Raw genomic sequence first — 25,725 nt, 5'->3', positions numbered from 1 at the left:
CAATTTTTTAAGCAAAGCATATCTAAAATTAAGTTTTAAAAATGTAAGCATGTCCTTAAACAGTAACCAGTATTTAAGAAGTTTTGCAACAAATTTACTTACAATTTTTTACAAGTTTTAATGTTCGTTTGTCCTACCGTTAGAGCTTCGCTTTTATGGATGTTGTCATCCTTGTTAATCTACAATATATATTATCAAGATACAACAGGATAATTTCAAACCAGTGCCGTAGGGAGCTGTCAACAACCCCTCTTAAATTTTGAATATTGGGAAGGTCTTTCATCAATTTTTAGTTACTCCCTAATGGGTTAATTACACCCCCGGTGAATTACTATTGAGCGCCCCACTGTTTCGCATGCGTATGAAAGGTATAATATTCCCAGCTTGCTTCGAAACCGCTGGATTTGTACTGGTTCTCAGCTATACTGGAAAATAATGTATAGCATCGTATTACAGACTACATTCCAAGAATATTAAGATAAAAAATAAAAGAAGTTGTATCAACTTTTTTTTTTATAGCTAGCCGGTTCTTTTAGTAAGTAGTAGATGTAAAATTTTTCATAGAATTCAGATATGCAATCGGTTTTTTTGTAGACCTCTTATTTTTTAAGTAATTTAAGTTTTTTAAAAAAATAATTAAGTCGGTTTTAAGGTACTAAAACGCAACAAAATAAAAGAAGAAAATGGCCAGTAAGAACAAAAATAGTAAGATCTTTAATTTGACACCTTACTTTTAAAATTCTGTTGAGTAATTATTGAAAAAATCTATTTTTTTAACCTCGGTATAATAAAAACTTTAGACCTAAATATTTTCTCAAACAGACATAAAAAACATGGGTTCATATATACCTTCAGAATCAGAAAATTATTACGAATCCATTGTAAGCAAAATTGAAAAAAATTAAAAAATTAAAGAAATGGCCAATTATTTTTTTTGTTCAGACAACACTATTGTCTTCCCTTTTTTACCCCCTCTTTACCCCCTTCCCATTTTTATACTCAATTGAAGAATTAAGACGTTGCCTGTACAATATAATATGATATTTTCATATAATTCCTTTTATTGTAGTTTATATACTATATTGTAAACTTTTTTTTTCAATTTTGCTTACAATGGATTCGTAATATTTTTCTGATTCTGAAGGTATATATGAACCCATATTTTTTTATTTGTGAAATAATAAAATTAAGTTCAAAGTTTTTATTCTCGTGGGTTAAAAAAAATCGATTTTTTCAATAATTACCTGACAGAATTGAAAAAGTAAGGTGTCAAATTAAAGATCTTACTATTTTTGTTCATAATGACCATTTTCTTTCTTTTTTTTGTTGCATTTTAGTACCTTAAATTCGACTTAATTTTTTTTTTTTTAAACTTAAATTACTTAAAAAATAAGAGGTCTACAAAAAAACCGATTGCATATCTGAATTCTATGAAAAATTTTACATCTACTACTTACTAAAAGAACCGGCTAGCTATAAAAAAAATAGTTGATACACCTTCTTTATATGATATAGGTTTTATTTTACTATCCACTAAAATCTGTCAATGATACGATATTTAGACCTGTTCTTCTTAATTGTTTAAAATCAGACATTTTCCTCCCACAAACAAATGTAACAAATCGTCCTTGTCAGTCTTTTATTATGTACAGTCTTGATAGAGAAAAGGTAATACCTTTTTTATCTCATCGTTTTCCGCGGATATAAAAATGAAAATTCAAAAGAATAATATCAGTGTCAGCTTCGAAAGGCCGAAGGACCACCAATAAACTTTTTTTTTTATTATTTTATGATTTTTATTTAAATATTCGTGGAAAATTGCCTGTAATACGATGCTATACATTATTTTTCAGTTTGGCGGAAGAACCGGTTCTAATCCACCGGATATTCAATGGTTTCGATACCATACTGTTTTAATTATATCTCTCGTATAACATTTGAATGTAATGGCAAATGAGAAAATTCTTTCTAGATCGGTTAATCTGGGCCGAGTGCAAAATGACGTTTATTCAATGAAAAAATAGGGATCATAAGGGAAAAGACTTTGGAAGACAATTTGATGTGATCCTAAATGATCAAATCATTAGTTAAAAAGTTTGGACCCTGCGACAAAGACCAAATTGCTTTAAAATTGTGTCAAAAATCAGCCATGTCACGTCATAAAAATGAGGGATTATCCATCTCTTTTTTCGGGTTTTCTTTTCAACTTCTTCTCTCACCTCCCTCTTTTTTTATGACGTCACATGGATCATTTTTGATACAATTTTGCAGCAATTTGGTCTTTGTCGGACCCTGCTAGTTCGGAAGCAACAAATTAAAGTTAAATCAAAGTAAGTTTTTGAACCAACAACGAATAAGATAACGTGGTTGGAATTATTGTCCATTGTCCCCTACCTCTAAGAATCGTAAGATATAAGATAATGAACGATAGAATAATGTACCAGCCAGCCAAATGCAATACCGCCAATTTTATCCCATAATTCGCTAATCGCAAGATTTTTTCTATTTTTCATACTACTGTCTGTGTGATGGTATTAACACCTTTTAAATTGGTTTGTTACACTCTTTTTCTTAATGTAATACTCTTCAGAGAGAGAGAGGGGACATTGTGCTGTTTATTACACTAGTCCCCAAAGTTTTATGAACACGTTTTCTTATTCATTTGCTTAATAACTTTGGGGATCTTAGTGAATTTTGATTGGTTGGTTTCTTAAATTAAGTGTTAAAATGTTTCAACCATTAATTTTTATATACTGAAGGGATAATTTGGGCTTCATCAATTTATCGGTCATTGTCTTATCCCTTTAGAACTATGAATACCCTTACCGTCATGGTGTAAAAGTTGCATTAGGACAGCTTCCTCTACCAGCCACAGACTATCCTAATATATAAAGTAGTAAGCGTTTTTTTGTCTGTCCCGAAGGATCTCGCTAACTGCTGAACCGATATTGTTCTCCGTTTCAGTGAAGCTTCTTTTAGGTCCTGGGAAAGTTTAAAACTATTTTTGGGGAGGGTATCTTCACCCCCCTCCTCCCCAAAAAATATTTTTTCTCTTTTGAAACTAAAATTTTAAATGGGATGAGGTCGACTTTTCCCCCTCCTACCTTAAGTGCCTCTAGAGGCTTCTAGGGGCGTATCTGCTAGTGTATATCTATAATACAAAGTAGAACGAGGTCGGTCTGTCCGTCTGAAGCTTAAGATCTCAGTAACCGCTGAACCGATTGGGCTCTACTTTTTAGGGATTATACCTACTGGTCCTGTGATGGTTTTAAGCTATTTTCTTGGGGGGTGGGACACCCGCAACCCCCCCAAAAACAAAAAATCCTTGAGGCTAGGGGCGAAGCCGCTAGTTTTAATAAAAGTTATATAACAAAGTAAAACAACATCTTATAATCAGCATTTTGATTGGGGAACCTTAGTTTTCTTGTTATTGTATGCTAATGAAGTGTCCTAAGGGATGTGACTTTGGACGGTAAATTGAAATAGATTCCTGATGATGATCAACAGAATTACCCAATCTGTAGATTAAATAAAAATATCCAAAATATGCAAAAACTCAAAGTAAATAACGAAATCTTTAAAAATAAAAAATAAGCCTAATGTCTTTTGAAGCATGGCCGATAGACAGACTGACAAAACAATGTATAGGCTAGATGCACATATACCATAGAAATCTTTACTGAAAATATCAGCATTCTAACTACAACAGCAGCCGAAAACATGACATTTCCACCAAAGCGTAATGGACTGACTGACAGACAAATTATAGAGTAGCTTCGCTACTAAAAAAATACAACAAATACAGTAAAGAATAATCTATTCGTCCAGATGTAAATTAATATATAATCAAAACAATAATATTAAATAATACATAATAATAATTAATTAATAAGAATAATTAAGTTACATATTGTCAATTAAATATTATGATATGGCACAAACAGCAAGTTATCCAGCGGTCACCTTGATCGACACCCACGAGAACCAAACATAATTTGATTTTAAGGAATACATAGCCAATTTAAAAGTTTTTTTTGTTGAAAATTTTTTGTTGATTTTCGCGGATAAAGCAATGGTTTGATTTTTAAAAACAGGGGGCTGAGACACACCTAGACTAATTAAGTGGACACAATTAATTAATGATAATTATATAATTAATTATTACGAGTAGAAAAGTGAGTAATTAATTCTGTGTGGTAGTTAGTGGTCCTAATAAAGAGTTAGTTATGTTTCACATTAATTAGTAATTATTTTATTTGACTAGCGCTAATTAATTATCTGTATTTTAAATCATTTTTTTTTGTCTAGGTCTATGTTATACCTACCAAAAGTTAATTCTGTATTTTTGAAAGAAATACATTAAAAACTCTAGGTAAAACACAAAATAAAAATATAACTAAAACATAAAAGTCACAAAATTAAAACAGCCTTACTAAATTTAATTACAGTGTAGTACAAAATAGTTTTTTTTTAATATCTCAAGCTTAATTTAGTTAAAGCATTTTTGGTTAATACAGAAATTTATTAATTTTTTTAGTTTGTTTTATTTATGTATATTACAGCTTAGCAGTCACAAGATATATTTTTACATTTTAACAGCTTTATAGTTTGCTAATAATAATAATAAATACATTTTTTTCTCCTATATAAAGAAAGTGGATAAAAATGAAGCTTTCAAGCTAATTATGTGTAAAGTTCTAAAATTACAATTTCAAATTTTTTTTTACTATGGCATATAACTTTTTATATAACCTAATGTAGCATTTTTATTTTTACAATTTTGGATAATCAAATTTGTTTAACCCTAAAAAGCTTTTATATTGCCTTTTAAAATAAATTAAAATTGTTCCGCTGATTAAAAGCAAACAAAAAATATTCTAATAAAAACTGATTTAGCTGTATTTTTGACAGACTGACCAAACATTTGACAAAGTCTCCGGCAAGCCAACAACAGTAATAAATACACAACTTTTACCAAAACGATATGAAACATTTCTTCTTCTCAATTACATGAGTATAATATGTTTTAGTTTAGTTTATTAGTCTTTTTTACAGGCACTCTTATGCCAAAGTTTTTTTTTTGGTTTCATTTTAATACACTTTTTATTCTATATGTAATATATATAGAAAAGGTTTCTTTTTAAGTAATGGCGAAGGTTTTTTATATCCTTTAACTTCTGAATGGATAATTGTTAATAACAAGTTTTTTTTGGTTTCACATTTTGGCTGCATAGCTCTTTTTTTCTACATTAATATTTTATTTTTAGAATTCACCTTCTTTCTTAGCTCTCTCTCTCTCCAAAGTAGTTTGATAAGCAAAATTAAATTTCTTTATTTTTTAACCAAATAAAGCTATTAGATATAGATGGGTGTTTCTTGTCCAGTTAATAATCTGTACATAGACGTTGGCATAGTTTTCATTGCAATCTGAAATAAATAAAAAATTGTTAAAAATTGCCTGGTGGAGTATCTTTTCCACCAATAAAAAACAATCATAATACTATTTGACCATTTTGATCAATAAGTTAGAATTCCGTTTTTGCTCTCGATGATAACTTTGAAAGAATTACCAAAAGTCAAAAGAGGCGTGGTCTTATAAGCCCAGGTAACTAAATTCAAATGATATTTATATGTTAATTACGCGATATCTACAATAATTCCCTTCCCATAATATGTTTCAATAAATAATAGTTATATTAAAGACAGCTGTCTGCGGATATTAAAATGAAAACAAGTTTACCCCCATCAGGCTAACAAAACTGGTATTAATTTTAAAATGTCTGTATTACGATGCTATAAGTTTTTACCTCTCCAACGGAAGTCGCCAGCAGGTTGACAATTCTTTCATGTGGTACAGCCACCACACTCTGACCGTTGATTTCAATAATTCTATGACCAACTCTGACTCCGCCCCTTTCTGCTATACCTCCTCGCAACAGGGAACATATCTAAATAAGGGATAGAATGATAGATTTCAATAGTTCTATGTCCAACTCTGACTTCACCCCTTTCTGCTATACCTCCTCGCAACAGGGAACATATCTAAATAAGGGATAGAATAATATATTTTAATAATTCTATGCCCAACTCTGACTCCACCCCTTTCTGCTATACCTCCTCGCAACAGGGAACATATCTAAATAATGGATAGAATCATATATTTTAATAATTCTATGCCCAACTCTGACTCCGCCCCTTTCTGCTATACCTCCTCGTAGCAAGGAACATATCTAAACAAGTGATAGAATAATATATTTTAATAATTCTATGGCCAACTCTGACTCCACCCCTTTCTGCTATACCTCCTCGCAACAGGGAACATATCTAAATAATGGATAGAATCATATATTTTAATAATTCTATGCCCAACTCTGACTCCGCCCCTTTCTGCTATACCTCCTCGTAGCAAGGAACATATCTAAACAAGGGATAGAATAATATATTTTAATAATTCTATGACCAACTCTGACTCCGCCCCTTTCTGCTATACCTCCTCGAAGCAAGGAACATATCTAAATAAGGGATAGAAATATATATTACAATAATTCTATGACCAACTCTGACTCCACCCCTTTCTGCTATACCTCCTCGCAACAGGGAACATATCTAAATAAGAGATAGAATGATAGATTTCAATAATTCTATGACTAACTCTGACTCCACCCCTTTCTGCTATACCTCCTCGCAACAGGGAACATATCTAAATAAGAGATAGAATGATAGATTTCAATAATTCTATGACTAACTCTGACTCCACCCCTTTCTGCTATACCTCCTCGCAACAGGGAACATATCTAAATAAGAGATAGAATGATAGATTTCAATAATTCTATGACTAACTCTGACTCCACCCCTTTCTGCTATACCTCCTCGCAACAGGGAACATATCTAAATAAGAGATAGAATGATAGATTTCAATAATTATATGCCCAACTCTGACTCCACCCCTTTCTGCTATACCTCCTCGTAGCAGAGAACATATCTAAATAGGATAGAATGATAGATTTCAATAATTATATGTCCAACTCTGACTCCACCCCTTTCTGCTATACCTCCTCGCAACAGGGAACATATCTAAACAAGGGATAGAATGATAGATTTCAATAATTATATGACCAACTCTGACTCCACCCCTTTCTGCTATACCTCCTCGCAACAGGGAACATATCTAAATAAGGGATAGAATGATAGATTTCAATAATTCTATGTCCAACTCTGACTCCACCCCTTTCTGCTATACCTCCTCGCAACAGGGAACATATCTAAATAAGGGATAAAATGATAGATTTATTGAAGATTAACTCTAATCTTTGTATACATAAAAGAAACCGTATGTTTCTCTATCTGCATGTCTATACCGAAGCATCTCGCTAACCACTGGACCGATATGGTCATACTTTATTGTTAGTCCTATTTTAGGGGGAGGTACAACCAATCTCCTTTAAGAAATTGACCCCCCCCCCCTCCAACAGAGTTACAAAAAATTCTTAAAACATAAAATTGAAAGTAGATGATCAAACCCTCCCTCCATTAACTGCCCCAAGAGGCCTATCGGGCACAATTAAAATAAATTGATCAAAATCTTACCACTCCATTTTGCACTGAGAATCCTAGCTGATATTTGGTATCTGGCCGCTTAATCTTGACCTCTACCACTGGCGGGCACGACACGGCTGTTAACTTTACAGCTGTCTTGTTCTTCGTGTTCTGAAAGTAACATTTTTATTAAAATATTTCAAATATATATTAACACATTGAGGGAGGGGACTTTGGGCTTTATATTAAAGTACCCAAAGTTTTTGAGCCAACAAACTTTTTTTGAGTTTTAATTGGTTGGTTCATTAAGTTGAGTGTCCCAACGTTTCAGTCTCCACAGAAAAGGTAATTTTGTGAATTACCATTAGGATATACATAATTTTTTCGGCCATTATCCTATCCCTTAAGCTCCCTGCTTCAAAATACACAATATTAAAAATTTAAAACTACTAAACTTAGCTTCTAACTAATTCAATTACCTCAAAAAAATTATTTTAAAATTACAGCAAGACAATGAAATAAATGTTAGTTTTTAAATTAGTTTTTTTTCTGTTATTTGAAAGTGTAAAAATGCACGAAACATTAATTTCTATCTGTGTCAGACTAATAAGAAACAGCAGTAGAATCAGGGATATAAAGGGACAATGGCCGATAATTGTTGTACATCCCTATTGATGATACACAAAATCACCCCTTCTATAGTTTACAATTTGTGGTTGAAACGTTTGGACGCTCAACTTAATGAATAAACCAATCAAAATTCAATAAAAGTCCCCATAGTTGTAAAACTAACGAATAAAAAGCTTTTTTATTTAACTTTGAGGACTAGTAAAATAAACAGCCTATTTTCCCTCACCCCTGAGTAAAATCTTCTCAGATAATAGTGAGCCCCCCCCCCCACCACTTTTTTTATTTTTTAAAAAATACATCAAGGTAATACAATCATCTTAGTGTAGGTTAAATTTATGGTTGCTAAATCCTCAAATTGGGACTAAATAATTGTTGGGGGTGGGAGATTTTTGGGTCAAATAATCCGGAAATAATTCAAATTTCTTTGAATTTACACAAAAACTTATTTCCAAGGAATCTCAAGGAATAATACAATGAACGATAAATTGATATACATGTCCAATTATGATAGAAAAAAATACCCCTTTTACAGATTAAAATCATTGGTTGAAAAGTTTGTACACTACTAGTTTTGAATCTCCCAGTGAAAATTCAATATAAAAATATCCAAAGTTTAAAGCCAACGACTAAGATATCGTGTTAATAATATTTTGAGTTGCAGTGTAAATTACAGTACAATGTCCCTTCCCTCCTTAAATTTTTGCTTCAAAAAGGTAAGGTGTAAAGTCCTGGATAAAATTGTGCATTTGTGTCTCTTTATTGCAACATTAAAATATGGAAATACAAATTTCTAGTTGCAAAAATAAAAACCAGAGAAAAAGAAAGAAAATTTTATATTTTTTAAAAATAAGGAATTTTCTTTTTCAGTATGGCTTCTAAACCGATTAACATCCGGTTATCAGCCACACTGAGAAATCATGTATTGTATCGTATTTTATCCAGTTTTATACAATTATAAAAATGTACAATAACAACATTTAAATTAGTTTTATTAGTCCGTGCCTTCGGTATCTTGGGGCTAACAAAACTGGTTACCACCCACTATCCTTTTTGAGAGCAACCAATCGTTGTTTATACGTTTTTCAGAAAGGTTTAAGAATCATATTTTTTCCGAGTGCCTTTTCCCTGTTCATAAAATAAATTTTCATTTCCTCACTCACTTTAGAGAAAATTGTAAAATAAGGAAAACAAGGATAACAACAGTAATCAATAGCGCAGCGGTGTTTGATAGTGTTTACTGAGAGAGGTGACTCTTTTTCTTAATGTAATACCCTTCAAATAAGTGTGTAATAATAGTGTAATAAACATTTGGCTGTTTATTACACTAGTCCTTAAAGTATTAAATAACATTTTCTTATTCCTTGGCTTAACAACTTTGCGGACTTTTTGATTGGTTGATACATTAAGATGAGTGTTGAAACATTTCAACCACAAATTTTAATCTACAGAATGGGTAATTTTGTGTATCATAATTAGGTATGTACATCAAAATATTAGCCATTGCCATATCCCTTTAGATTTTGTAGTATTTACCTTGATATATTGTTGACAAGTAGAAAGGGGAAGTCCGACCAAAGAGACTCCATTAATTGCTATCACCTTAAAAAAGACATAAAATTATTATCTTAGCTATATCATATGATATACTAGGGGCTCCGTATTTGAAGGTAAAATTATTTTAACATTTTAAAAATAAAGTAGCATAAAACCATAAAGGGATCTATGTGAAGCTTTCCTTAAAAGGACAACTCAATCGATTTAGTAGTTACTGAAATCTTAAGCTTTAGACAAAAAAACCTTACCACTTTATATAATAGGATATATTCTTTAACCTAGAGAATAAAGTAGAATGTTTTTTGCTTAAGATCTCGAAAATGACTATTCTGAATGTTTTGTACTTTTTAGGGAAGTTTTATAAATGTTTTGGATGGTATTAGTCCATTTTCCCACCTACCCCTCTAATCTAGGAGTGAAAAAATATTCTTTTCTGTCTTTCTAAGACCTAAGGACCTGTAGGACACATGTTGTATCTATCTATCTTTTTGTATACCTGGTCTCCAATATTAAGCAGACCACACCTGGCAGCAGGACCTGTAGGACACAGGTTGTATCTATCTATCTTTGTGTATACCTGGTCTCCAATATTAAGCAGACCACACCTGGCAGCAGGACCTGTAGGCCACAGGTTGTATCTATCTATCTTTTTGTATACCTGGTCTCCAATATTAAGCTGGCCACACCTGGCAGCAGGACCTGTAGGACACAGGTTGTATCTATCTATCTTTGTGTATACCTGGTCTCCAATATTAAGCAGACCACACCTGGCCGCAGGACCTGTAGGGCACAGGTTGTATCTATCTATCTTTGTGTATACCTGGTCTCCAATATTAAGCAGACCACACCTGGCAGCAGGACCTGTAGGACACAGGTTGTATCTATCTATCTATGTGTATACCTGGTCTCCAATATTAAGCTGGCCACACCTGGCCGCAGGACCTGTAGGGCACAGGTTGGCCAGTACAATTGTGGGTAGCATACTCCCCCACCCAGATTCTACTATCACAACTCCCAGGATTTCACCCTTCGCCTTGGGTACAACCACCTGGAACAAAAAGTAATTGATAATGTATATTTCGGGTGGAAGGAGTGTATCAACAACCCCCATAAATCAGAATAGGGATAGCCCACCTTCCCTTTTTTCATTCCCTACAGGTTTACAACCCCCTGTAAAAAAAACCTGTGTACTGCTTTGAAGTCTATAATTCCAGGGATGTAAAGTGATAAGACAATGGACGATAAAATAATCAAAAACAAAACTATTTCTTCAGTTGATCAAAATTTTTGTTAAACAAATTCAAAGTTTCTGATCAAACGAACAAGATACCGTGGTTATAAAATTTTGTGTCAGTATAATTAAAAGTAAAATATTCCCTACCTCCCTGCTAAATACTCGTATGAAATTTAAGCAACATTAAAAACCACTAAATATGCATACAATTATAATATTTCATGCGGACAATGTGATGTTACAGAGCGGATGTTTAGTGGTAGACATTATTTGAAAGGAAACATCATTAGTACTTCTTAAATAGCTACATCTTCCCTACAGCGTTACGGACAGATGGACGAGCAGACAGACAAAGTAAACTATAACGTATTTCTTACCTCTTTCTGTAATTCTTTCTTAGCAAACATGGCAAGCTCGTCTCCAAATATTTCTTGAGAATTTAAAACCTCCTAAAAATATTATTGTTATTAAATATGAAGAATGTTTTTAAAGTAATCTTTAATTTTAATATAATTTAAAATTAGTAAGGAGTTGTTCCTGTTTTGGGGCCAAGGTATTCCCACCATTTTTGCCTAACAATGTCTTTGGTATGAAATATATTTAAGTATTAGACTATGAGAAATATTATCAATCTATTCTATGTTCTAAATACTTGAGTATGGATCTATTAGAAATTTTATCTGTCTATTCTATCTTCTAAATACTTAAGTATTGAACTATGACAAATATTATCTATCTATTCTATCTTCTAAATACTTAAGTATTGAACTATGACAAATATTATCTATCTATTTTATCTTGTAAATATTTAAGTATTGGAGTATGAGAAATATTATCTGTCTATTTGTCTTGAATCTTTAAGTATTGAACTATTAGAAATAATAAATGTTTATTCTATCTTGAATCTTTAAGTATTGAACTATGACAAATATTATCTGTCTATTCTATCTTCTAAATACTTAAGTATTGAACTAAGAGAAATATGATCTGTCTATTCTATCTTCTAAATAATTAAGTATTGAACTATGAGAAATATTATCTATCTATTCTATTTTGTAAATATTTAAGTATTGAACTATTAGAAATATTATCTGTCTATTCTATCTTAAATCTTTAAGTATTGAACTATTAGAAATACTAAATGTTTATTCTATCTTTTAAATATTTAAGTATTGAACTATGATAAATATTATCCATCTAGTCTGTCTTAGATATTGCATTTGTTCTAAAGTTTTGCTTTATCAGAGATATATGAATAGGTAAATGGAAATCAAAAATATTTTTGGTGTATAAAAAATGTAAAAAAAATTATTTTATATTGGAAAACAAATCAAAAGAAAGAAGTTTCCAAATATTTTTTTGTATTGCAAAATATCTTAAAATGTGAAGAAGACAAAATAAGCAGGGATCTAAAGGGATAAGACAATGGCCGATAAATTGATGTACATCCCCAATGATGATACACAAAACTTCCCTCTCTGTTGATTACTATTAGTGGTTGATATCTTTGGACACTCAACTAAATGAAACAACCAATTAAAATCAATAAGAAAACGTTATTATAAGACTTTGGGAACTAACAGCCCAATGCCCCCATCCTCCCTGAAAAATTAAGGGAAAATGAAATGATATTTTGTTGAGGTCAAAGCACTTTTGGTTTTCTAATATCCTAGGATGTTATCATATTTGATATTAAATGTAGAAACCTCAGCAAAGTATTGTAAAGTTTCTGTCAGGGACAAAGGGATAGGACATTGGGAAATAAATTGATGTTTATCCTCAATGTTAATAAACTTATTTAGCCCTTCTGTAAATTACAATTAGTGGTTGAATCGTTTTGACACTCAACTCAATAAACCAAGCATTTAAAATCCATTAAAAGTCCCCAAAGTTGTTAAGCCAACAGATGATAACACGTTATAGATCTTTGGGGACTAGTGCTATTAACAGCTATTGTCTAACTCTCTGCCTAACTTAATAATCATAAAACCAGATTTCTCTAATTTTGGATAATCAGAAATAAGTTAGGGTTTAGAGAAACATATCTAAGAATAGGTTACCCTGTCTTATTTTGATTTAAAAGTCTACATTTGATCATAAAAGGTATGGCTTTAAAACACGAAAATTTCTTTAAAAATAATACCTTAAATGGGGTTTGATTGATGTTAAAACTAAGGGCTGATTAGAATGGTTGGGTATAGTCCCTTTTGTGACGACGCTTTTTCGTAAAATTTATATCCATTGTGCCATCCCTGCATCCCTAGTTTCTACCCATAATATTTTAATATTTTGTCTTGCACACATTTCATGTCGGGTTAAAAACTTTTAGGTAAACAAATATTTTCCAGTTTAAACAAAAATTTAGGGATATTTTAATATTTAGAATACATCAATAAGGTGTTAGGGGGTTATTTTAAAAATCTAGTAATCAAAACAAGGAATTTAAAACTTCACAGAAAAGTAAAACTTCCAAAGCATTATAAGACACAATTAAAATAATTTTTTTGGGGTATTTTAAAATTTAAAGTTATTTCAAACAATTTTCTGCGGACAGTGAAATAAAAAAATATGTAATTCCAGTTTTCTTGGTCCCGAGGGGCCAGTATCGCAGCTAACAAAACAGGAATTAATTTTATGATTCTTTTTTCATACAAATTATCCATAATAAAATACATGATTTTTTTAGCATGTCTTAGAACCCATTTTGATCCATAGGAAATTAATCGGATTCGGAGATATTCTGGAAAAGCATTTAAACCTTGTTTTAAGTTTGAAAGATAACGCCGAGGAAGACAACGTCCAAAAAAAGCGAAGCTTAAACATTATGGATGGAAAATGACATCGGGTAAAGATATGAGTTGAGAAAATAAAGAACTTAAAAATCTAGATATCGATCTAGCACCCCAACCAATATGTAAATCTTAATGAAACTTGGTGAAAATATGTAGATTGTAAACTTATTCGATCTCTGAAACTTTTAGCTGTCTATCTTTAATAGGAGCCGAGAAAATCACGTTTCTCCCATAGCATTATGGACTGACTGAATGACGGACAGATAAAATGAATTATAGATTAGCTTCGCTACTAAAAATAATTGGAAAGACCAGAAAGTTTGTGAGGCCAGATATAAAATTGTTAATCTGTTGAACAAACAAAGCCAATAGAAAAAAGATTGTTGTTTAAGATGGTAAAGATTTACTTCTAGGATTTGTACAGCAAACAATTAGCACTCGAATTTTCCTTCCAAACGTCCATAAAACAAGCCAAAATTGAAAAGCTGCATTTCTTCTAGTCCAAAAGTTGTAGTACCCAAAGTCAAAAAAAATTTATATCTATTGACCCATCAAACAAATTGCCAATAGAAAAAAAAGATTGTTGTTTAAGATGATAAACATTTGATTCTAGGATTTGTACAGCATACAAATGTACCTCAGTACTCGAAATTTACGATAGTTCCAAGCGTCTATAAAATAAGCCAAATTTAAAAAGCTGCATTGGTTCTTGTTGTACCTAGTACCCAAAGACCAAAAAATTAAGTTTATATCCATTGACCCATCAAACAAAGCCAATAGAAAAAAGATTGTTGTTTAAGACTATTAAGATTTAATTCTAGAATTTGTACAGCAAACAAATATCGAAACTAATTCTGTAAGAACAATTTGCTATTTTTAAATTTAGGTTTAAAAGATCCCCAAGGGCTAGTACCAGATAGGGTTACAGCTCCCAACAGGGCCCTGAATATCTTGGTGATCTAACCATATGGGGGGTACCCAATACACAATATAACCTAACCAATCCGACTCAAAGTAAAAACTACATTCCTCTCTTATTTTTCATCTTTATAAAATATAGAGAGGGGGGAGTGGTCTTTGCTTGATAAGGCACTTTAAGGGAAAGCGCCAGAATAAGAAATGGGGAAATGACTTGCTTGGAAACCCCCTCAGGCTAATTCAATCTCCTACCATAGCTGCTATTATTAATATATTCATATTGTAAACATTTACAGGGTTTCACAATTTATATCCATCCATCCATCTAACTACCTATATATCTTTCTATCTATCATCTATCTACCTATCCTATCAAATTATCTTACCTGATAGTCCATCTCCTTGACAAAAGAGTTGTCCTCAATGCCATTGGCCTTAAGGAACTCCATGTAAGCAACCTGGAAGGCCTGACCGATAGACTGCGCTATAAACTGGGCCTGAACAGAAAACAGCATATAATGCCCAAAGTAATTGACGTCATACAAAACGAATGACCAATGATAGGCCAGAATATATTGTAATTGACCAATGGTAAATGACGTCATACAATACGAATGACCAGTGATATGCCAGTATATATTGTAATTGACCAATGGTAAATGACGTCATACAATACGAATGACCAGTGATAGGCCAGTATATATTGTAATTGACCAATGGTAAATGACGTCATACAATACGAATGACCAGTGATATGCCAGTATATATTGTAATTGACCAATGGTAAATGACGTCATACAATACGAATGACCAGTGATAGGCCAGTATATATTGTAATTGACCAATGGTAAATGACGTCATACAATACAAATGACCAATGATAGGCCAGTATATATTGCAATTGACCAAAAATGACGTCATACAATACAAATGACCAATGATAGGCCAGTATATATTGCAATTGACCAAAAATTACGTCATACAGTAAAAATGACCAATGATAGGCCTGTATATATTGTAATTGACCAATGGTAAATGACGTTATACAATATAAATGGGTAAATTGTATATTGGCCTATCATTGCTCATTTGTATTGTATGACGTCATTTTTATTGGACATTATACACTGTTTCCCTGAACATCATCATGATTGCCATTGTCATTATCAATATCATTATTAACAGCATTAACAATATCAGTAACGTTATCATTGTTAATATCCATTTTATGCAAGTTTTCAATAAATGTTTATTGTTTATTATTATTGAAATAGTTTACATAAATCTTGCTTTAGAGTACCGAATGATAACTGGATTACTAAATTAAAAAAAAAGTAGGGGGTTGAATAAAGAGAGGGGTGGGGGTTAAGTAATCCTGTTTGATTTGACCGCCACAAGAATCAATTATAATAAACATTTTTTGAAAACTGTACAAAATTCATGCCATTTAAATTATTTCACTCTTATAAAACATTAATTTGACTAGGTAACGTCAGAATGTTATCCTATTATATAAATCTAATAATAGAATAACGTACTGAACTGAAAGTAGTAAGCCTTTTTGTCTACAGCGAAGGATCTCACTAACCACTGAACCAATATTGTTCTCCTTTAAGTTTATAGTAACGATTCCAGGGAAAGTTTTTTGGCGAAAGTATCTTTAACCTCCCAAAAAAATATTTTCCATTTTCTGTTTAAAACTAAAATGGTACGACTTCGTACCATTTTAGTTTTATTTTAGATAGTAATTTTCTCATTTATGGGCGATATTTCAAAGTTAAAAACCTAGATTAAATCAAAATCCGCTTTGGAACAAATATGGGATCATGAAGGAAAACGAAGTAGCGGGTTTCGTCGTATTTTAAAAGTATTTTGATAGGATATTTTAGGTTAGGTTGGGTAAATGTTAATAATTGCCCGCAGGGTTAGGAAATTAGCCCCGCAGGTTCGAGAAATAAGAGAAAAGCTACTGTGAAATACGACGAAACCCGCTACTTCGTTTTCTTTCCATGATCCCAAAAATGAATTAACAAATGTATTCTCACCTCTTCACTTTCAAAGACATGACAGATCATCTTGGGCGTGGACCCAATTATCTGCGGCTCTTCACCATCCTAAACAAATTTGAACAAGATTAGATTTCTTAAAAACTTATGCCTACAGATAGTCTGGAAACTATTCATGGATATACTTGATTTAAGTGAAGGAATATAAAAAGATAAGACAATGGCCGAAAAGTAAATGTACATCTCCAAATATGATACACAAAATTACTACTTCTGTAGATTACTATTAGACGGTTGGACACTCAACTTAATGAAACAACAAATCGAAATTTTATAAAAGTCATTAAAGTTGTTAGGCCAACGAATAAGGAAACGTTAATATAAAACTTTGTAATAAACAGCATTAAACCCAAAAAAATGAAAATCGGATGAAAATGGCGACGGTACACAATAGTTAATATAACAGATGGTCATCCTATGTCAAAGAGACATCAAGGACCATACAAGTAACGAGAAAGCATGACAAACTATTTTTAATTGGTGGAAGACGTAAAATCTATATGCTTTTTTTTTAAATGACTATGAATAAACTTTATATAATTTATCAAAATTCTTATTTTCCAAAAGTTTTCCTTTGTATAATTTTAATTAATAAGATACTCAATATTAAAACATATTTAATAATTTCTTAGAATTGCAAAGTTTAATAATACAACTTACATAAAATAAATTAAAATTAATTAACAAATTTTCTCGTGAAAATTGTATTTAGAAACGTGACAGATAAATCTAATTGAAATTGCTTGAATAATAAATTATGTAAATAATTGAATTTCTGTGTGTTTATTTGTGTATGTATGTATGTGTTTGTGTCTGTGTGTGTGAGTGAATGTGTGTTTGTGTATTTTATCATGTTTTATTTTTATTTAAATTCAAAATATTATTCTGTTATCTATTTAATTGAACTTTACATTTTTCAACTATATTCTATCGATCGATATCTTTTTATGTCCCATATATCTATATGTCTATCTCCTATCATTGGCGGCTACATTTTAACCCTTCCCAGGATCTTTGAGAAGCCACATTGTAAAGGAGAACCATAGCGGTTCAGTGGTTAGCGAGATTTTTCGGTACAAACAGATATATGACACAATTTTACATAAGGATTGAAAATCTCTCAATATTTTTAAATATCTATCTTTCTATCTATTTTTGTATACGTAAACTGTCTATATCTATCTAGCTATCTATCTCAATTTTTTATATATGTATCTATCTAAATACCTGTGGTATAAGACGTCTCCTGGCCATGATAACAACTAACTCTCCAATATCTATACATATCTACATCTATGTATCTCTGTATCTATCTATCTATCTATCTCCCTATCTATCTATCTAAATACCTGTGGTAAAAGTCGTCTCCTTGCCATGATAACAACTAACTCTCCAATATCAGCTATGTAGGAAATTGTTCTCAACCCATGGTCCATCATTATTTCCTAAAATAAAAAGATTCATAATCATAATTTCAGCCGTTTTTGAGACTTTAAGTATCACTACAAAAATCCTTTTGTTTTCTGAAATTTCACAAGATTCTCAGGGATATAAAAGGGATAAGACACTTGATGTACATCCCCAATAATGATACACAAAATTACCCCTTCTGTAGATTACAATTAGTAGTTGAAACGTTTCGACTCTACTACATGAACCAATCAAACAAAATTCAATTAAAGTCTCTAAAGTTTTTAAGGCAACGAATAAGAACACATTATTTTAAGACTTTGGGGACTAGTGTAATAAACTGCCCATTGTAGTTTCCTTCCCTGCAAATATCTTATCTTTCTGTCTGTCTCTCTTCTAAATTAATTGGGTGACAGAATATTTGACTTGCATTAATATTTCATTTTCATCGTGTTCATGCAGACTGACAAAACAATTGGCAGCACATATATGGGAAACTCAATAGTAAGGGTAATGCCTTTGCCCATTAAAAGGCGCAACTCCTTACCATGTTCAGTTAGAATCTCCAGACATAGGTAATGCAATCAACGGGTTGTTTATCTATGGGATGTTTCTTTTTTGTATAAAAAAGGAGAGATTTGCTCCCCTTGTTTATTCTTGGTCGTTGGACCTTACGTCAGTGTCATGGAAAGGAGCCTCGCCTATACCAAGTAATTTACGATATAATCCGGTTCCAGGACAAACGCAGGAGTGACAAACGTCGGAGTGGACAAACGAAGGATTTAATATTTAAATATTAAGTTAATAAAGCATTTCTGAACAGTTTTGCTTAGGTTAAGATATAAATATACAAATAAGCAGGGGAGGGGTTAGGCATTAAAAAAACATATAAGGTAGTTTGAAATAGGTTAGGTTAAGTGTCCACCCCGACATTTGTCACTCCTGTGTTTGTCCAAATATGACCTATAATCCTAGTTGACCCAACCATACAAAAGAGTTGCAAAAGACGGAGTGATTATTATTCTTTATGTTTGTTGAAATTCTAGAACATCTTTAAAACCATCTACATTTTCTTTCAGTCTACTCTTTCACAATAAAGGAATTAGATATAATACGAGCAAATTAGTGTTTGGCCATTAAAAGTTAATAACATTGGTATAAAAACAGGCACAAATCATTATCATGCTTATTATTTTTCCAGGGCGATTTTCCTTGGGAGGGTGTAGGTACCATCCCAAAAACTAGTTATAAACCTTCCCTGAACCTACAAAAAGCTTCACTGCAAAAAAGTACCATATTAGTCCAGCGGTTAGCGAGATTCAAAGCTACAGACACAAACAGACAAAAAGAAAGTCCTAATGTTACTTTTATATTTGGATAAATGACATATTTCTAAATATAAGAAGTCTATATCCATTAACTTAATTTTATTTCTGTGAGAAAATTTTGAAATAAAAATTTGAGACACATTTAATTTGAAGAAATGTGTCAAGACAGGTTTCACTCAGAAACACGGGGATGGGGCATTGGGAGATAAATTAACTTTCCCCCAATAATTATGTGAAATTCTGCCTTTAGAAGCTTAAGTCTGAAAGGGATTAGAAATTGGAGGCAAAGTTAATGTCCATTTCTTTCTACAATAAACAAAATTACCCCTTTTATTTTGTACCAATAAATCAAGTATCCAAAGTTTTTAGGCCATCGAACAAAAGAATCCGTTTATAAAACTTTGGGTACCTTCCTAAGTTGAAAATAAAATTTATCTGGCATTGTTCACTCCCTCCCTGAATTTTACCACAGTGACATAACTATTTCACTAATTAGTTAAGTTGAATGGAAACATTTTTATTAGCACACAGCTGCTAAAATCAGGGATCTAAAGGGATAAGACAATGGAAGATAAATTGTTGTACTTCCCCAATTGAGATACAAAAAATTACACCTTTTGTAGGTTACAATAAGTGGTTTCAACGTTTGGACACTTAATTACATAACAAATGTTATATAAATATTAGTACCCAAAGTTATTAAGCCAACGAATATGAAAGCGTTTATATAAAATTTTGGGGACTAGTGTAACAAACAGCCTAATGTCACCTCCCTCCCTTGCTAAAAATAAAAAGTTTTACTAACAATGTTAGATTTTAAGTCTATTCTGCATATCTGAATAATTGCAATTGTTAGTGTTCATCAAAATCTCTAAAATAGCTGTTATGATATTTTGATTACATAAGGTTGTAGGGGCGTCGTAGCTCAGTGGTAACGCACTGAGTTACGGTGATGAGAGTTCGAGTTCAAGTCCCCATGTGGCAACTCGAATTCTCAGTTGAACATATTCACACAACTTCCCCTGGTTGTGTAAGAAGGGAGATTATTAAGTGGTTTGGATACTTAATAGTCACGTACATAATATCTGTACAACCCTTGTCCCAAGCTCCTCTGCGGAGAGCGTCATTCATTACGGTGACTTAATTTGGGACACCTGCCATACTCGGCGAGGGTGAGGTAAGAAAGAGTAGCTCCCTTGAGACAGCGGGTCAAGGCATAATGTACTTGAGCGTGGAGCTTGATAGCCCCAGTGGCTATACAAAAGTGTCTCGTCCTTCTCCATGACTACTTAGGTCCAAACACTAAGAAACTATGGCTACACACACACACATTACATAAGGTTTTAATCTATTTAAAGGAAAAAAATCTAGGTCTCTAAATTATAGGGGCGGAGTCGCAAGTTACTAATAATGACCAATTTATACAAAGAAATATTTTTCTTTGTTTCATAAAAAAACGTTTGACCAACAAGCTAAAACAAAAAGAGATATTGGCGTGTCTGTAAAAAGTTGCTCATATTTATTGTGCAAGTAATTGAATCATCTCAAGATTAATGTTTATTTTTTAATATATAAACTTAAACAAAGACAATCATGTCCATAAGCAATGCTTGAAATTAAAACATAAAATCAATGGCACATTTAACTGCAATATCCCTATAGACCTCAGAGCACTTGAGGGTAGTGGGGGTGACCACTGTCAATTTTAGTTTACAAAAAAAAATGTAAAACTTTTTTGGGGGAAAGTATTTTATAGGGGTGATTGCTCTAGGGAGGTAAGAGGTAACCTCTATCAAACCCTACCTGGGTCTGTAAGAAGCTTTTCAGTAAAAGAGAACCATATCGGTTAAGCGATTACCGAGAACTAAAGCTACAGACAGAAAAAATCTTCCTGTTACGTTCATATAAGTATACAAAGAATCGTTATATCTTTCATCAAGATTTTATCATCTCTCTCAATTCTGCGAAGGATAAAATCTTTCTTCCTAAAGTATTTAAATGGACGTACTGACTTTCTGCTAACGATTATAGAGTTGCTTCGCTTTCTAAATTGTACCTAACTTTTAAAGGAATGATATGAAAAAATGTATTTATTTTTATTAAGACAACCAGAGTAGGCATTGTAAATGTTTTTGTAAAGAGAAAAGAAACATTCCTTTATGTCAGGAGGAAACTAACAAAGAAAGTAATAATTTCCAAGGGTTAAAAGATAGTTAAAGGAATAACCAATTTTATATTTTAGTTTCATTGCTATTTTATTATTGTATTTTTGACAAAAAACAACGCATTTGACTAATAGGCAATAATATTCTCTTTAAAAACTTTCAAAGTATATGAAAGCATATGTTTTTTTAATCTATAATACAAAGTAGAACGATGTCTGTCCGTCTGACCGTCTGTCCGTCTGTCTGTCTGTCCGTCTGTCTGTCCGTCTGAAGCTTAAGATCTCAGTAACCGCTGAACCGATTGGGCTCTACTCTTCAGGGATTATACCTACTGGTCCTGTGATGGTTTTAAGCTATTTTCCTGGGGGGTGGGACACCCCCAACACCCCCAAAAACTAAAAAAAACACCCCCACCTAAAATTTTTGTTTACATTTTTTGTAAAATCTCAGTAACTGCTGAACAAATTGGGCTCTACTCTTCTGGGAATATACCTACTGGTCCTCTGGTGGTTTTAGGCTATTTTCTAGGAGGGTGGGACACCCCAACCCCCCTAAAAATAAAAAAAATTCCTATTTCCAAATTTTTTATTTTTTTTTATTTTTGTAAACAAAAACCAGTAATTGGGTTTGGGGCACCCCACTGCACCATGGGGCGAAGCCCCCATGAACCCCCCCCCCCAAAAAAAAAAAATTTCACCAACAAATTTTTTTGGGCTTTTTGTAACTTTTAAAAATTAACATCTTTAAAAAGTTGTTACAATTATAGGTATTAAATAAAATTTACAGAGGAGAGTTTTCAATTTTTGTGTATATGTGGTCCAATCAGTGGGACTATCAGAGCTTGCGCCGCATACAGGGTACTCGCTTATGCTCACCCCGTACGAGATATACGGTGAACAACCTGGGTTTAATTTTTACGAATCGAAATTTTTGTGCATACGGCGCACAACCTGGGTTTAATTTTACCAAAGAGTAATTCAGCAAAGAATAACTTTTTTGAAAATATAACTATAAAATTATTCTGGAGGGTTGACTTTCCATTACCTCATGGGGCGAAGCCCCTAGAGGCTAGGGGCGAAGCCACTAGTATTATATATAGAATTCGCATATTTTAAAGCTAGCTTTTAGCACATAAGACAAAGTAGATAGTTTAGATTTATTCCTTTAACTTATAAAGCTTAATAACTTTAATGACAATATTTTTAGCAAATAAACCTAACTCTTTATTTGAGAATAATGTTTGTAGCAAGCAAATGATTATTATGATACAGACCAAATGATAACTTCCAAACAAAGTATTGGGTGGGGCACTACCTATACTTTTTTAATAATGTTTGTAGCAAGCATATGATTATTATGATACAACAGAACAAATGATAACTTGTAAACAAAGTATTGGGTGGGGCACTACATATAAACAAAGCATTGGGTGGGGTACTACACATAAACAAAGTATTGGGTGGGGCACTACATATAAACAAAGTATTGGGTAGAGCACTACATATAAACAAACCATTGGGTGGGGTACTACACATAAACAAAGTATTGGGTGGGGCACTACACATAAACAAAGTATTGGGTGGGGCACTACATATAAACAAAGTATTGGGTAGAGCACTACACATAAACAAACCATTGGGTGGGGTACTACACATAAACAAAGTATTGGGTGGGGCACTACACATAAACAAAGTATTGGGTGGGGCACTACATATAAACAAAGTATTGGGTAGAGCACTACATATAAACAAAGTATTGGGTGGGGCACTACATATAAACAAAGTATTGGGTGGGGCACTACATATAAACAAAGTATTGGGTAGAGCACTACATATAAACAAAGTATTGGGTGGGGCACTATAAATAATTTGAGAATAATGTTTGTAGCAGGGATATGATTATTATGATACAACAGAACAAATGATAACTTCTAAACAAAGTATTGGGTGGGGAACTACACATAAACAAATCATTGGGTGGGGCAAATGGCATGAAATGAAACTTTACTCAATGAAAGCATACACTGTGGTTATTTGATATAACTCACTTATCTTTAATGTTAATATCCTTAAGATAATAAACTCTTAATTTGCTTTACCTTTGACTTTTTGCTTTTTGACTTTTATTGGAATAATTTAAACCTTATAGAGGGCAAAGCATTCCTCCTAACCTATTTATATTTTTAAAAACATTTTTAGTGATGACACATATAGGCTCTAGACTTGAGACTATAACCTACATTAACCTCAAGGATCTTGAGGTTAAGACAATAGTTAATAAATTGAAATACATAAAATATACATAAAATTATAAACAAGGTTCACCTCCATAAAAATAATTGGTTGAATTTGGTTGAAACGTTTAGACACAGATACCTAGTTTTGAGCTAACCAATAAAAATTCCGTACCCAAAATATTTGAGACAGCTAACAAGAAAACATGATTATAAAACTTTGGGTACCTTTAGATCAGTGTTGAGCACCATTATTTTCTCTGTTGATATGAATAGATCCACCTCTGTGCTGGGCTGTGATTCTCCTTGAGGGGCCTAGATAGACATACATAGATAGATAGTTAGATATATAGACAGATAGATAAATACACTATGTTGATATGAGTAGATCCACCTCTGTGCTGGGCTGAGATTCTCCTTGAGGGGCCTAAATATATATTGATAGATAGGTAGAAGATAGTTAAGAGTACGTGCTTAAAAAAATGGTTTTAATCTTATTGTTGTACATTTTTATATTCGTAGAAAACTGGGTATAATACGATGCTATACACAAATTTTCTGTATGACTGAGAACTGGTTTTAATCCACCGGATATTAATGGGTTTCGAAGCCATACTGGAAATGCATTCTAAAGTATTAATCATATTTTGTTACACAACACTAATTTTAATTCATAGTTTAAACCGACCAATCAAGATTAAATAAAAGACCCCAAAGTTTGTTAGCAAACGAATCCAGGGATCTTAAGGGATAAGACAATCAACGAAAAAATTATATACGACCCCGACGATGATATACAAAATAACCCCATCTGTAGATTAAAAAAAACTATTGGTTAGAACGTTTAAACAACCAATAAAAAATTAATCAAAAGCTTTAAAGCCAACGAATAAGAGCACCTATCCCAATTCTGACTCATAATTTGTCACATCTACTAAACCATATATGCATAAATATAAATTTAATTAGGTTAGGTTGAGTTGGGGTTACAACTATGAATCATAATCAAACTTAAATGCATTTAATTTCCTAACAAACTTTTCCTGTTTGGGGATTCTCATATAAAAAGTAATTCATTTATAGCAGGAGCGAATATTCAGGGATCTAAAGGGATAAGACAATGGCCGATAAAATGTTGTACAATTACATCCTCAATGATGACACGCAAAATTACCCCTTTTGTAGATTACAATTAGAAGTTGAAACGTTTGGACACGTAGCTAAATGAACAAACAAATCAAAATTCACTTAAGTCCCCATGGAATAAGAAAACGTTAATTTAAAACTTTAAACAGCCCATTGACCCCTCTCTTTCTAGAAAAACTATTTTGTCTATTTTTCCTCCCAAATGTTTTAGAAAAAATCTTACTGGTCTACTTTTGATATTAACAATAAAAAGTTTAGAACAAGGAAACGAAACAGCGGGTTTCGTTGTATTATCACTGTAGCTTGTCTACTATTTCTAGCCCCTGCGGGGGGGGGGGGCTCTAACCCTGCGAGGCTACACATTAAAATTTACCCAACCTAACCTAAACCCTCTACTTCATTTTCTTTCCATGATCTGAAAGTTTTACATGTGAAAAATATTGTCTTCTTAATTAAAAGTCTTTAGTCCCCTGTATCTTACAAAAATATGAGGTAATATTTTTACGGTTCTTGTTGCGCTTCTAAAAAATTAAGTTGTCCTTGTTATAAATTGAAAGATTAAATCTCTCTTTTCTAATTATAAATGTTTCAAAATTTATTTGCGGGAGGGGGGGGGGGGGGGAGGGGGATTAAAATATTTTGAGTAGCATCCGTGAAAACTTTACAATTGTTTAGACCAAAGTTTTTTCAATTAAGATACGATGTAACCCTCT

General features: G+C 32.3%; 1 protein-coding gene across 14 annotated transcripts in view; it reads right to left on the bottom strand.

Moving 5' to 3' along the window:
* Positions 1-3,800: 3,800 nt before the first annotated feature.
* LOC145314724 (uncharacterized) overlaps positions 3,801-25,725 on the bottom strand; it is a 215,204-nt gene continuing 193,279 nt past the window's right edge. For 9 of the 14 annotated variants that reach the window (XM_080154758.1, XM_080154753.1, XM_080154759.1 and 6 more), the window contains 10 exons: positions 24,095-24,181; positions 18,080-18,175; positions 16,710-16,778; positions 15,051-15,161; positions 11,332-11,403; positions 10,622-10,768; positions 9,700-9,765; positions 7,588-7,707; positions 5,808-5,948; positions 3,801-5,427 (listed from right to left, as the gene is read on the bottom strand). In XM_080154758.1, coding sequence (XP_080010884.1) covers positions 5,356-5,427; positions 5,808-5,948; positions 7,588-7,707; positions 9,700-9,765; positions 10,622-10,768; positions 11,332-11,403; positions 15,051-15,161; positions 16,710-16,778; positions 18,080-18,175; positions 24,095-24,181 — 981 coding nt within the window. In that variant the 3' untranslated portion in view covers positions 3,801-5,355. Of the gene's footprint in view, positions 5,428-5,807; positions 5,949-6,396; positions 6,419-6,490; positions 6,513-6,960; positions 6,983-7,005; positions 7,169-7,587; positions 7,708-9,699; positions 9,766-10,378; positions 10,420-10,621; positions 10,769-11,331; positions 11,404-15,050; positions 15,162-16,709; positions 16,779-18,079; positions 18,176-24,094; positions 24,182-25,725 lie in introns of those variants that run through there. The other 5 variants (XM_080154756.1, XM_080154757.1, XM_080154754.1 and 2 more) reach the window with 5 other exon arrangements.

The sequence above is a fragment of the Acartia tonsa genome, chromosome 3 (assembly GCF_053477335.1).
Source record: "Acartia tonsa isolate MP-2025a chromosome 3, ASM5347733v1, whole genome shotgun sequence".
NCBI lineage: Eukaryota > Metazoa > Arthropoda > Copepoda > Calanoida > Acartiidae > Acartia > Acartia tonsa.
This window is presented reverse-complemented; position numbering and strand designations above follow the sequence as displayed.